At 41.0% G+C, this 14,677-nt stretch overlaps 1 protein-coding gene across 1 annotated transcript in view; it reads left to right on the top strand.

Moving 5' to 3' along the window:
• Positions 1-14,234, top strand: part of LOC308604884 (uncharacterized protein) — a gene marked incomplete at its 5' end in the record, with an annotated part of 98,227 nt that extends 83,993 nt beyond the window's left edge. The window contains 2 exons of the mRNA XM_081214447.1: positions 3,966-4,077; positions 13,357-14,234. Coding sequence (XP_081070573.1) covers positions 3,966-4,077; positions 13,357-13,558 — 314 coding nt within the window. The 3' untranslated portion in view covers positions 13,559-14,234. The remainder of the gene's footprint in view (positions 1-3,965; positions 4,078-13,356) is intronic.
• Positions 14,235-14,677: the final 443 nt, after the last annotated feature.

The raw sequence follows: 14,677 nt of genomic DNA, 5'->3' as shown, positions 1-14,677 counted from the left end.
GCGGTACGCGGGCCTCTCACTGTTGTGGCCTCTCCCATTGCAGAGCACAGGCTCCGGACGCGCAGGCCCAGCGGCCATGGCTCACGGGCCCAACCGCTCCACGGCATGTGGGATCTTCCCGGACTGGGGTACGAACCCGTGTCCCCTGCGTCGGCAGGCGGACTCTCAACCACTGTGCCACCAGGGAAGCCCAGAAATTTATTCTTGACAATTACCTTATTTTAAGCATGTGGAATCACGGCTTTTAGGGTGTGCTATTTGAAGTGGGAAAGCAGCTCTGGGTTGTCATGGAAATTTTGTGATGAGTGAATACATCTGATGGGCAGGGAGATGGGTGTGAGCCGTTCTCTGTCTCTCTTCATCCCTTCCGTGACTCACTGACCGTTGAACAAACAGTAACCGTGTATTGGGTACCACACTTGGCTCTGGGCATCCACTGAGGAGAGACTCAGTTTGTGCTTTGGGTGACATAATATATTCTGAGAGGGAGCCGTGTCTGTGCAAATAGAAGGGAATAAGACTTAGATTAACTAGTAATGTTAAAACTGAAGCGGTGTGGACAGGGGAGGGCATGGGGCAACATTGTGCTCTCGGGGGGCACTTTCCACACTGGCTGATTTGGGATCTGGGGGCAGAGTCTGCATGAGGGGTCGGGGCACAGCTCAGCCGAGCACACACACGGGGCAGAAAAGACTCAGATTCCATCCTGGAAAGAGGATCACCTCAGTCGTCTTTGGAGTTGTGTTTACACATATGCTGTAGGTTTACATTTTACATCAGATGATAGAATAGAAGTGTGTGGGAAAATTTCTGAATCCATCAAAGGGGGAAACCCAGAGAGTCGTGTGGATGATATTTTTCTCAGACTTACCCCTTTCTACTCCCTGAAACATTCCAGTTCATACAAAATCTAATTTAGAATGAACCTGGCTTTTTTTAAAAAAGCAAATCCAGTATTTTCTCTGATGAAATCAACAAAGAAAAGGGAACGGAGAGTATGTTTAATATGATAATGGCTTAACTATTTTTTGATTTTCACAGCAATTTAAATACAATTTATATACATTTCAAAGGCATTCTTATTTTGATGATAGTTTCTTACTTTCTTTAAATAAACTTCTATAAGAGTTAAAATCAGTATCATAGCCTTAACCATAGATTACTTGATTTCTTACTCAGATTTCTGATCACAAATACTGTCCATAAATGATGGACATCTAATTTCTGAGGTGGAACAGTTTTTAAAATGACTAGATCCTGAAAGATTTACCTGTTGGCTCTGAAAGTTGCCATGTAAGGTCTAGGTGGTTGTTGGAACTCGGTACATGATTCAATGGTGCAGTGATGCAGTGTCACCAGCAGACTTGCTCTTCTGGCTATTAGTTTTCAACAACTGGATCAAACCTGGGCAAAAAACTTGGCAGGTACTGAAGTAACTCAAGGAAGGTAGCTCTGAGCAGTGGTAGGTATAAACTTAAAACACATGCACACAAGAGGTCTTGGAGACTGGATTTAGTAGCAAGTTGTTTGGATTATAAAAACAGGTGTGGTAGGGTATCCAAGCTGGCAAAACTAGGAAATGGGCAACAACTATTGTTGGTGTGATTCCAGCTCCTCTGAGAGCTTATTTCCTTCTTTCAGTGATATTTTCTAATTATTTCTGACATTCTCTCTTGATATTTCCCTCATATATATTCCATTCTTATTAATTCTTGTTAAAGTATTAACCAAATCTATGTATCAGACCAGACTTTCTGTGTTACAATCTCTCAGAGAATTGCAGATCATTTATATATCTCAGTCTGAACTCCCAGGAAACATGCATAATTGTTCCATAAAAATTCCTCCTTATACTCTATTCTTAAAATATTATCATTGGATTGATTAAAAAACAATTTTTGATGGTATGGTGATGTTCCGATTGTCTGATGATGTTCTGGTGGTACGGCAATGCTGTGATGGTTAGTGGGGGTGAGTTGGTTGGAGTTGCTGCATTAGCTGGTGATGCTGAGATGATGATGCTGTGTTGGCTGGTGATGCTGTGATGGCTGGTGATGCTGAGATGCTGCTTCTGTGATGGCTGGTGATGCTGTGATGGTTGGTGATGCTGAGGTGATGATGCTGTGTTGGCTGGTGATGCTGTGATGGCTGGTGATGCTGAGATGCTGCTTCTGTGATGGCTGGTGATGCTGTGATGGTTGGTGATGCTGAGGTGATGATGCTGTGATGGCTGATGATACTGTGATGGCTGGTGATGCTGAGATGGTGTAATGATGAATGCATGAGTGGTGATGCTGTGAGTTACCAGGTTACAAATGACTGGGTAGTGACTGTATGTAACATTCTGGGTTGTGAGGGTAATAATGAATGGGTCAAAAATGACTTCTTGTTAAAAACATCTAATCAATTTCATGGAACACAGATCTTTGCCATAAAGAAGATGGCTCTCCAGGTGAAAATAGAAGTTAGGAAGATAGAGGCATAACATAGTATGCTGCTGCCTTGGATGAATCTTTTCCAAAGGGCTCGTTTTTCTCTTCCTTAGGTTTCTGCAGATTTTAATCATGATGATAGGATTTTGTCAGCAGCCCACCTGTATATCAAAAAGTATTTGCTTTGAATAAATACTACTTAAAAATTATAGCAGGGCTTCCCTGGTGGCGCAGTGGTTGGGAGTCTGCCTGCCGATGCAGGGGATGGGGGTTCGTGCCCCTGTCCGGGAGGATCCCACATGCTGCAGAGCGGCTGGGCCCGTGAGCCATGACCGCTGAGCCTGCGCGTCCGGAGCCTGTGCTCCACAACGGGAGAGGCCACAACAGTGAGAGGCCCATGTACCGAAAAAAAAAAAAAAATTATAGCATTACTTTTTTACAGAAATGAGTATCTAATGCAGATGTTTATTTTCAGTGCAATAATTGGCAATTAAAATATATTTGGGTATGCACTCAGATTTATTACATTATCTTCTCCTATTAGATAAACCCATATGTTTTCAAATGACTGAAAAAGAGAGATCCTTAATACATATCCATGATTTTATTATATATTTGTATTGAATAAAAGGTCTTCTAACAATGCAATTAAAAACTGTTCATTTCTTTTTTTTTTTCATTGCAAAACTAGTTTTAGTATAAAAAAAAACATGGTAACAAATTCAACAAATTAAATGACCATCAGTAAGGAAAGAGTTAAATAAATTTTGATATATCCAAGCTGTGACGTACTCTGCATCCAATAAAAACAATGGAATTAATCTATATGTCCTGACTAGAAAAGATGTTCTTAGCATGTGCATATGTTAAATTACAAGTTGAGATCAAATATAATCATATAATAATGGTTGTAAAACTGTTCATTTCTTAGGAAATTTAAATTACATGGTTTGTACCATACCTTACTAGGTAATTTTGTTTTAATTTTTGTAAGCTTTGAGGCTTAATGTATCCCAACTCTGGAAACGTCTTAAATTCAGAAAGTATCAGGCCCTAAATATTGTGGGTGAGATATTTTTTCCTACTGTACCTGTATTCCATCAGGAACTGTGTACATGTCGGGTAAGAGCCAGATAAAGAGTGACACGCAGTTTCTGAATTTCAGTCTCTCCTTGCTATAAACCTTGTGCCCCAGAACTTGCACGGCAGGTAACCCTGATCATTGTCATTAAAACAGAAAAGCGAACAAACCCCTCAAATAGCAATAGAGTGGTGTGTGCCTTATCCTTGGCGTCTCCCTTCCAGCTCTCATGAGGCCAGATTTGGGGGAAAGCGTGGCCAGATTTCCCTGGACTCCAGCCCTGGCAGTGGCTCCTGGCAGCAGCCCAAGTTCTCCCACGCAGCCCCTCCTTCCCATGGCCCCCAGCTCGCCTCCTTCCACCTCACTACCTCCTTGTCCTTGGCTTTCCCTTAGGAGTTCCAAACTCAAGCTGTCAAGTCTAATCATGACACCTGCCCACTGTGTCTACACAGGGAAAGACAATGCCACTGGGGACCGCCGTCTCCACGGGCCACCGGGACACCTCCTCGGGTTTGCGTGTGATACGGTGGAAAATGCAAGCCACAGCACTCCCCTTCTGTTAAGGTACGTTCCCTTTGTACATGTGCAGCTTTCTCTCTGCGCTTCTACGAAGAGATAACAAAGTTAATACAACCCTTAGCTAAAATATGATAGATTTTTGCTTGTTATAGATATTTAAGGGGGCTTGATGCATTCAGTTATTAGATATAAAGGATTAATGTATCTGGGATGAGCCACTTTGGTGAAAATTAGGAACGGAGAGGACAAGACAGATCTTATAATGACCAACAAATAAATGTGAGAGCACAGAGTGGTGTCATAATCAGTATAAAACACGATAGGCTCCCACATTCAATTTTAACTACAGAAATGTAGTGAACTTGGCTCCGAAGGGACATGAGTTCAAAATGAAATAGGACAAAGCATCTCCGGCAGGTTTACTGCATGTAATTTTGAGTATGGCTCAGGGTCCTATGGGCTTAGGGATGCTGTGTTCACTCAGCTCCCACAGGGAGACTCGAGGTCCGCACTTTGCAGATGGAAGGGGCGACTGGAGCTTCATGCTGGTAACTCCTCTTCCCACGTGAATACCCTTTTGGTGCCACTTCAGACAATCTGCATGAGCCTGAAAGACAGATGGACTTCACGGTCCATGGTGGGTTTTTTTTTTTTTGGCATTTCTGTAATTTAATATCACTAATTAAAAATTGAGAGGGGGAAAAACGTGGCTATTTCCTTCACTTCAACCTTTTGAAATTATTGTCACACTGTTGCAAAACTTACCTAAGGTAGAATTTGATGGTCCCCTGGGGCAGTTCAATGGACTAGTAAACTAGCCTCAATGACCTGTAGGTAAAATCGTGCTGTGTTGCCTTGTAATCTTTCCGACATACAAGCACCAAGCAGGCTGCAGACCGGACACTCCTGCCATAGAGCAGTTTGCTCTTTAAACAAATTGCACATAGAAAACAAGCTTATGGTTACCGAAGGGGAAGGAGGGGAGGGGTAAGTTGGGAGTATGGGATTAACAGAGGCACACGACCATGTATAAAATAAACTACAAGGGTTTACTGTATAGCACAGGGAACTATACTCAGTATCTTGTAATAGCCTATAATGGGAAAGAATCAAAACAAGAATATAGATATATACATATACATGTACAACTGAATCACTTTGCTGTACACCTGAAACTAATACAATATTGTAAGTCAACTATACTTCAATTAAAAAAAATAAATTGCAAAGCATAGTGATTCTGCATGGGCGTTTATTCACATGCCCCTGTGAAAACCGGCACTTAATCCTTTGAGTGCATATTTTATTTAATCTCAAAATAATGTACTGAATGTCAGTTTTAGGTCTGCTCTAGAATTCCTGACACCCTATTGAGCCGCAGCTTAAAGAGAATCGAAGGCTAAGGCTGGCTCCCCCACCAGCTCAGGTCTGCGCACCTGTAGGTCCTTGGTGGTCTTGTTCACAGATGAAGGTGGCCTCCAGGGTCCTTTTTGGTTCCAACACCACGGGTCCAGGCTCTGTGAGATCAGCCTGAAGTCGAGTGTGAGTGTGTCTCATCATGTCAGCCCACAAACGGGCATCGCAAGCCTGTGCAAACCTGCCCCTCAGAGCTTGGAAGACACCCTCACTTAAGAAGACTGCTTGCAGGAGGCATAACTATTGCTCTACAACAGGAGTTGGCAGCTTTTTTCTGCAAATGGCCAGGACAATAAGTATTTTAGTTTTAAGTGTCACAAGGTCTCTGTCAAAATGACTCAATTCTGCCGCCATAGTAGTTTGAAAGCAGCCCTGGATGGTATGCAGATGAATAAGCTAGATTCTGTTCCAAAAGAACTTTAAAACCTTACAAAGATGCAAAATTTTGGTTTGTTAACCTTAGAGGCAAAGGTGGTATAAACTGGATATTGTGGTTACATGTAACGCTCAAAAGCACAGTCTCTGGGACCAGCGTGCCACTTATGTGCTCCATGACCTTTGGAAGATTACATAATATTTTTGTGCTTCAGTTTGGTCAGCTGTAAAGTAAGCCTATTAATAGGATCTGCATCACAGGAGTATTGTGATCATTAGGTGAATAAATATGTAAAGTCACGTAGAACGTGACTGGCCCAAACTAAGTGTATAAAAGGATAGCCTCCTTGAAAAAGTTAACTCATTATATTGTGAAATAAGCGTGAGCTTTAACAGCATTTTTTTTTTTTTTTTTTTTTTTGCGGTACGCGGGCCTCTCACTGTTGTGGCCTCTGCTGTTGCGGAGCACAGGCTCCGGACGCGCAGGCTCAGCGGCCATGGCTCACGGGCCTAGTTGCTCCACGGCATGTGGGATCTTCCCGGACCGGGGCACGAACCCATGTCCCCTGCATTGGCAGGCGGACTCTCAACCACTGCGCCACCAGGGAAGCCCAACAGCATTTTTAAAAATGGGATTTAACTCTTACATAAATATTAGATCAGGATGAATAGTGAGGGGACTGTTACCATAGTAAAGATTATGAGGTCATTAGATGGGATATAAAGAAGCAAGATTCTAAAAATATAAGGAGATAATGTCCGGTCTTGCTGACTGATTGATTTTGAGAATCGAGGCACAGAAAGCATTCAGAATGATTCCTTGCTATCCATGTTTGGGGGACTTGTGTGGGAGAATAACCAACTTTAATAAAGAATATAAGTGAAATTCCAGTGCTGAGGTAATATTTTGAGCCAATAAGCACTCCTCAAATATACCCCCAACTTGGGTTTGATGTTTAATCTACAGTGTATAACTCTAACATTGCGTTTCCACTTTTCTATTTATGTAGTTGTCCATTTATTGCCTTTCTCTTATAGTAAAATGTGTCTTCCTTGGAAAAACAAATAATAAAAGGAGTCATGCTGAGTTCTTGGTAGAGGGCCAGCAGAAATGTGGTGGCCAGGGCTGTACGGCCAGGGTTGGAGGGTCCTTCTGGCACAGTGTTCCTCAGAACAGCTGTGCTTCACTTTGGTTAACTGCATGAATGAATGCAAGTTATATCCCCAACATCACTTCAGAGGAAGGGCTCTGGACATGCAGAGGCTGGGATTCAGGAGTGGGCTTGTGGGGAAGACGTGCACAACTGCAGTTCCTAGAAAAGTCAGTAAAGAGTGTGTGTGTGTGTGTGTGTGTGTGTGTGTGTGTGTGTGTGTGTGAGAAAGGGAGAGAGAGAGAGAGAAAGAAACAGAGGCATGGAGATCCTTCTTGATGAGTTCTGCCTACAAATCCAACTTCCAAAACATTCTAGTTCCAAAGACAATTAGAGAATTGAAACTCAGTACTGCGGCATTTACTCAGAATGTGTCCCCAAAAGACAAGGAGATTTTTTGAAGATATGAAAGAGCAGTTAGGTAAAGTGGTAGACAGACTTTGAAGGTCCAGGATAAATCAAAATCTAGTTAAGAACAGAAGGACATCAAGACCAGAGGAAGTGGACCAAAAACAGTGTTTATAGAGACAGTGGCTAAAAGCTGAGAATTTTTCAGAGTGAAGAAAGGTATGGAGTCTCTAGATTGATTATCCATTTTATTTATTTATTTTGTTTTATTTTTATTTTTTTTTTGCGGTGCGTGGGCCTCTCACTGTTGTGGCCTCTCCCGTTGCGGAGCACAGGCTCCGGACGCACAGGCTCAGTGGCCACGGCTCACGGGCGCAGCTGCTCCGCAGCATGTGGGATCTTCCCGGACAGGGGCACAAACCCATATCCCCTGCATCGGCAGGCGGACTCTGAACCACTGCGCCACCAGGGAAGCCCGATTATCCATTTTAAATCCCATGAAAGATTTTTAAAAATCCACACCTAGATAAGAGGGGGAAAATATTAAACTAATAATGAGGAAAACTAATTACCCAAACAAGAAGGGCAGTTATTTGAATAGACTTCTCAACATCAACAATATAGAGCAGAGGGCCTCAGAGTAACAGCTTTCAAATCACCAAGAGACAAATAATATCAACTTCAGTTCTATACCCAGCTGAATTATCATTCAACAGGGAGCACAGAATAGAGAAATATAAAGACAGGTAAGACTTTACAAACCACATATGCTTACTAAAAGTACTATAAAAGGTATATTTGCAGGAAGCAAATAAACATAGACAAAAAGAATTGAATGTGTGTGCCATGACAGAGACAATAGTGAACAGAGAAAAAGAATTAAAAACATATATATTACCAAAGTTAATTCATTGTCAATCACAAAGATACTAAATCTGCATATAACAATAAGAAATATGAACAGGAAAGGTTAAATATGCTAAAGTCTTTGTAGTTTAGGGAGAAAGTTAGAGGTACCGAATACTGTCACATATTGTTAGAAAAACCCATAGTTAATATATATATTTAAACTTTTCTCTGAGAGGATTAAAAATAGATCATAATCTGAACAGAGTGAGCAGGAGAAATTCAGGATCGGTCAGGAACAAATAAACAACTCCAAGAATTACAAAGTAGGCATAACTTTAATGAACAGAGAGTTATTTTATTTTATTTTAATTAATTAATTTATTTTTGGCTGCATTGGGTCTTCGTTGCTGCGCATGGGCTCTCTCTAGTTACGGCGAGCGGGAGCTACTCTTCATTATGGTGCACGGGCTTCTCATTGCGGTGGCTTCTCTTGTGGAGCACGGGCTCTAGGCATGCGGGCCTCAGTAGTGGCTCGCGAGCTCAGTAGTTGTGGCTGGCGGGCTATAGAGCGCAGCCTCAGTAGTTGTGGCGCACGGACTTAGTTGCTCCTCAGTGTGTGGGATCCTCCCGGACCAGGGATAAAACCCGTGTTCCCTGCATTGGCAGGCAGATTCTTAACCACTGCACCACCAGGGAAGCCCCTGAGAGATATTTTAAAACAAGAAAATGCCACATACAACATCGTACCAAACTTTTGAAAATATAGATGAAGTAGACTATTATCTAGAAAAATATACCTTACCAAATTTTTCTCAAATAAATTTGTTTTTTAAGAAACTTAAACCAATAACTTTTAAAAGAAATACATTTGTATGTTGGTCCCTCCTGATCCCTCCTTCAAATGACAAGATGAGACATTTTTTACTAGATGACTTCTAGCAAAACTTCAAGACAAACTATTCCAAGAACATAGCAAAATAAAATTATGCACCTTATTTTAAGGTGCATTAAATCATGCACCTATTATTTTAGGCCAATAATCTACATCTAGCTAGACAAGGAAAATAAAATAAAAATCCAGAGCAATGTTACTCATGATCACATTTTCAAAAATCTCACCAAAAAAAAAAAAAATAGCAAGTGTAGCAGTATTGAAAGAAAATAGAGCGTGCAGAGGTGGAATTTGTCACAGGATGCAGCATTATTCTTTATCATTGCACTTGCTCATATTAGTAAGGTAAAGGAAAGAGACAGCATTGTGTTTGGCACAATAAATGCAGAAGAAGCTGTCAAAAATTCAGTGCACATTCATGACAATAGCTCTTAGCAAACTAGATAGGAGGGTTTTTTTTAACTTTAAAAACATATCTGTTAAAAGTAGCATTTCCAAAAAAAAAAAAAAAGTAGCATTTCATGGTAAACCTTTAGATGTATTCTTTTTTTTTAAACATCTTTATTGGAGTATAATTGCTTTACAATGGTGTATTAGTTTCTGCTTTATAACAAAGTGAGTCAGTTATACATATATCCCCATATTTAGATGTATTCTTATTCAAGTTAGGGATTATCCCTACTATTTAATATTTATCTAGAGGTTTTAACCAAAGCTAAAATATTTGAATTGGAAAGGGAGATTCAAAATATTTGGTATTTGAAAGTAGTAGAGAGTTTTTATAAGAACAATAAAAATAATACAGTAGAATAAGAGATATACTTCTCATTGTCAGCAAAAATTATATGGTATCTGGGAATACATTTAACAAACATTGTTTAAGACCTCTGTAGAAAAAACTATGAAAAGTTATGGGACATAGGAACCCAGAATAAATGGAGATATATTTCACTTTGCTAAATGGGAAAAGTAAATATTTTAAAGATGTCGATTGTACTCAATTTAATATACAGATTCAGTGAAATTCCAGTCAGATTACTAAAGGGCAGTTTTAAATGAGACTTGACCACTGAGCCTTAGTTCATATGAAAAATTGAGGAATATCCAAGATAATTATAAATAAGACAAAAGGAGGAAGAGGAGGAGGGGCGAGTCACTTTTACAAAAGGCAAAAGACAGATTTTCATCAGATGGAGCTGGAGCCACTGGACATCCATAGGACAAAAATAATAATAATAATAATAATAAAAAATAGTGACCTAAACTTCACAGCTTAAACAAAACTTAAGTCAAAATCTGTCATTCTGGGCTTCCATGGTGGCGCAGTGGTTGAGAGTCCGCCTGCCGATGCAGGGGACGCGGGTTCGTGCCCCGGTCTGGGAAGATCCCACCTGCCGCGGAGCGGTTGGGCCCGTGAGCCATGGCTGCTGAGCCTGCGCATCGGAGCCTGTGCTCTGCAACGGGAGAGGCCACAACAGTGAGAGGCCCACATACCACAAAAAAAAAAAAAAAAAAAAAAAAATCTGTCATTCTATTTAAGGCTTTTAGAGAAAAACAGGAGAAAATCTTGGGACATATGGTTGGGCAAAGAGTTCTTAGACTTGCCATGAAAAGCACAACCCATAAAAAGAAAAATTGATAAATTGGACTTCATCAAAATTAAGAAGTTTTGCTTTGCAAAACACTCATTAAGAGGATAAAAAGACAAGCTATACACTGGTAGAAAAATTTTGCAAGCTAAATATTTGATAAATGACAAGTGTCTATAACATATAAAGAAATCTCAGAACAGAACAGTATAAAAACAAACAATCCAATTAGAAAATAGTTAAAAGATATTAACGGGCATTTCAGTGAAAAGGATTTACAGATAAATACAAATAAGTAAACGAAAAGATGTCCAACAATATTAGCTGTTAGGGAAATGCAAATTAAAGCCGTGAAGAGCTATTTCTACTCACCTATTGATATGGCTAGAATTAAATAGTGACATCACCAAATGCTGACGAGGGTGCAGAGAAACTGGGTCGCTCAGGCACTGCTGGTGGGAATCTGGAAAGCAGTTTGGTAGTTTCTTAAAAAGCTGAGTGTGTAACTACCATATCTACTAGCATTTGCTCTCCGGGGCGTTTATCCCAGAGCAATGAAGACTTACGTTCACACAAAGACCTATACACGAATATTTATAGCAGTTTTATTCATAATAGCCCAAACCTGGAAACAACCCAGATGTCGTTCAGTGGATGTGGGGCATCCATACCACAGAATATTACTCAGCATCAAATAGGAGGAAACTACTGATGCCTGCAATGACCTGGTTAAATCTCCAGAGAATTATATTGAGGGGAAAAAAAGCAATCACAAAAATTTTCATATAATATATATGTACTATATAGCATATAGCATATCCTATATATGTACTTTAATGTACTAAATTGCACATATGCTATATAGTACATATATATTAATATATAACATATACATATTATATATGCAATATGTAATATTCTGTATATGTTATATATAATGTTTCCATATGATTTCATTTATATAATGCTCTTGAAATGACAAAATTATAGAGAAAGTACAACATATTAGTGGCTGCCAGAGGATAAAATGGGGTCGTCCTTGGCGCGATAGAATGTTCTGTATGTGGACTGCATCACATCCTGGTTGTAATATTGTACTGTAGTTTTGCCAGATGTTACCATCGGGGGAAACTGTGTACAAGGTATTCAATACCTGGGATCTCTTACAACTGCATGTGAATCTACATTTATCTCAAAACAAGAATTTTAATTAAAAAAAAATGTCTAGTCCTTAAGGGACTTGGAGCATGAAGCTTCTGGAACAGTCAGAGTCTGGAGCCATCGAGGTGTAGCTTGGCTTTCTCTGCCCAGAGGGGTCAAGTATTTTCCTTAGAATTATTAGAACACCCACTAGCTGTTGAGGTATTGCTGAAGAGGAGAGGGTGAACGTTGTACAGCTCGCTGGTGGGTTGGCACAAACATCTAGTTTCTAGGAAATCTGAAAGTTCAGAGGTTGAGGGACATCAGCCAACATCAGCGCAGGGCCCCGGGTCCAGGAGCCAGAGCACCAGGTGACGATTGCTGCTCGAGATGTGGGGCTGCCTTGGAGAGCTCCTGGGAGCTGCAGAAGGTGTATGGAAACCCACCAATGCTTCTGTGGCTCCTTCGCACCAGCATGGGCTCAGAGGTGCCTGAGAAACAGCCCGGAGACCTGCAGGGTCCTTGAAGGAGGAGGCCCAGCTGGGACCTGGGAGGTTTTGCTGCTGGGGACCAGCCGTCCCTGCAGAGACGAACATGACTGGATGGCCTAGCCGCCCGTGCCAGCACTGCCTGGCCCGCAGGTGGTGGGCTTCCCTGGAAGTGATTGGAAGGAACTTCCTGCCCCTGGTGGGACTGGGGCATGCCGGGACATAGAAATTAAGTTCCATTATTAAAAAATTATTTTCCTATATGGGTGTTGATGCACATTTAGTGCCTTCTATAGAAGAACAGGAAAAAAAACATCTTTACCATGGCCCGAGCCTGAATGTGGCTGAATTTGGAGGCACGTAGAATGCTTTCCATTTCTTGGGTCAAAGCGAGGCGGTGTGTTTTGTCCTGGCTGTCGCTGTTGTTCTACAGCTTTTACTTTGGTTCCGGATTTCTCACAGACACACAGGTCCTCACGAGCCCAAAGAGGCTGCTTTGCACCACAGCTCAGTACACAGGGCAGAGGGGGCTCTTTTCACCACCCGATAATCTACCATAAATTCTCTGACCTGGGACACTCTTGAGAAGAAACTGCTTTGGAGGAAAAGTCTAGAAGGATAGGAAGTCTCCCAGCGTGAGGGGCACTGCTGCTAAATTGGCCCAGGTGCTGAGGGGACACGGAAACCTTATCTTTGCTCTGCCTGAACCTCAGCATATCCAGGAGACTCAGAAGCTAACAGGCCCGAGGGGGGTCAGCAGACTCTGAGGGGCACTGTTTCCTGATCTCATTCAGCCCCTGTGGCCTGGTTCGCAGCTGTGAACCCACATCTTAACTTGTGTTTGTTTTCATCATACTATAAGGTGAGGTTGGTGAGGATTCTCCACCACTGGAGGCCTGGGCCTCCACAAACAAGCAATTAAGGACAGGACTGTCCTTTGTCTGGCTTCCATTATTTCTCACACCTTCTTGATGGTTCTTTAAGGGTAAGACATATTTGACAGCTTTGTGGGAAAAAGCGTGGCTGTCTGAGACCAAGACTTCTCAAAATCTAACGCACCTGTGACCTCTCCCAAGGGGAGACACCCACCCTCCCTCCAGCACGAGTCCCCCCTTCACCAGTGTGGAGCCTCTGGCGATGGATTTCCGAAGACTTTTCCTGATTTTCTCACAAGACCTTGCTGTTCAGCTTAATATCCTGCTTGAATTCTTGTGTCAACTGCTAACAGAGAAATACATTTTAGTGTCATGCACCAGTGAACTCATTGTTAAATTCTGATTGAGGGAAAAGAAGATTTTGTGTTTTAGTTTTATTTCTCTGCAGAGCTTTCTCTTATTTGCAAATAGAGTGACTTTTTGAAAAACAAACTCCTAAACTAGAGACAAAGCTTAATGTAAGGTTAACTAAGACAAACAACCAGAAGAATGGATCCATTTAAAGTGACTTTAAGAGAAATCAGAAAGATTTTCTTTTTAATGCAGTTAGCTTTAAGAAATAATTTATAATTGCAAGGGTTTTCTACTTCTGAAATGCAACCTGCTCCATTAATCCTGCATACATCTATATTTTATTGACTGTACCTCATCACTTCCAAGATGTGCAGTCATGGGATTGCGCTACCGTCAGCTTCTTTGGCCTTCCTTGGAGGAGAGGTAATTATGAAACATGGAAGCCGCCTCTGCTGGATTGGATTCTTCTGAAGAAAGAGATGAAGAAGCAGCAGCTGTAGCGAACGAAGTAGTAACTTAATGAGACGGCGTCTAACAACTGGTTTAGAAGTGAACATTCTTGAGAGGAGAAGTAGCTCCAATCCCTGATGGGAATCCCCCAATTAGTAACTTAAACCGAGAGGCGCAGTTAATTACCGTATATTAGTAGAACAATGAGGTAATTCATCTTTAAATTCTGAACTTGCTTCCCTGCAATGTTAGGGAAGAACGTGCCTTATCCCTTCCGTGTGTGTTTTTATAGGAACAAGTTATGACTGATCTTGAACAGAAAATCCACCTCCATCAGAAAACCAAGATTCCTTCTCTTGCTGAACATATCGGATTTCTGACAACTAATCCCTTCTTCAAGAGAGAAAATATTTTCATAATACAACCTGCAAGAAGTATTCAAGATGTATAAACTTGTTCATATAAACCAGAACAAAGTTATCTTTCATCAATGGTTGTGGTAGCACTATTACACATTTAAAATATATGTATCGTGCTTAGACCATATTTACCTGTCTAATTATATAGGTTGTAAACAACTTTTTTTATCCCAAATAAATTTCTTTCTTTCTTTCTTTTTTAAAATTTTTATTGGAGTATAGTTGATTTACAATGTTGAGTTAGTTTCAGGTGTACAGCAAAGTGAATCAGTTATACATATACATATATCCACTCTTTT

Source organism: Mesoplodon bidens (assembly GCF_964165515.1).
Source record: "Mesoplodon bidens genome assembly, chromosome: 17".
Taxonomy (NCBI): Eukaryota; Metazoa; Chordata; class Mammalia; order Artiodactyla; family Ziphiidae; genus Mesoplodon; species Mesoplodon bidens.
This window is presented reverse-complemented; position numbering and strand designations above follow the sequence as displayed.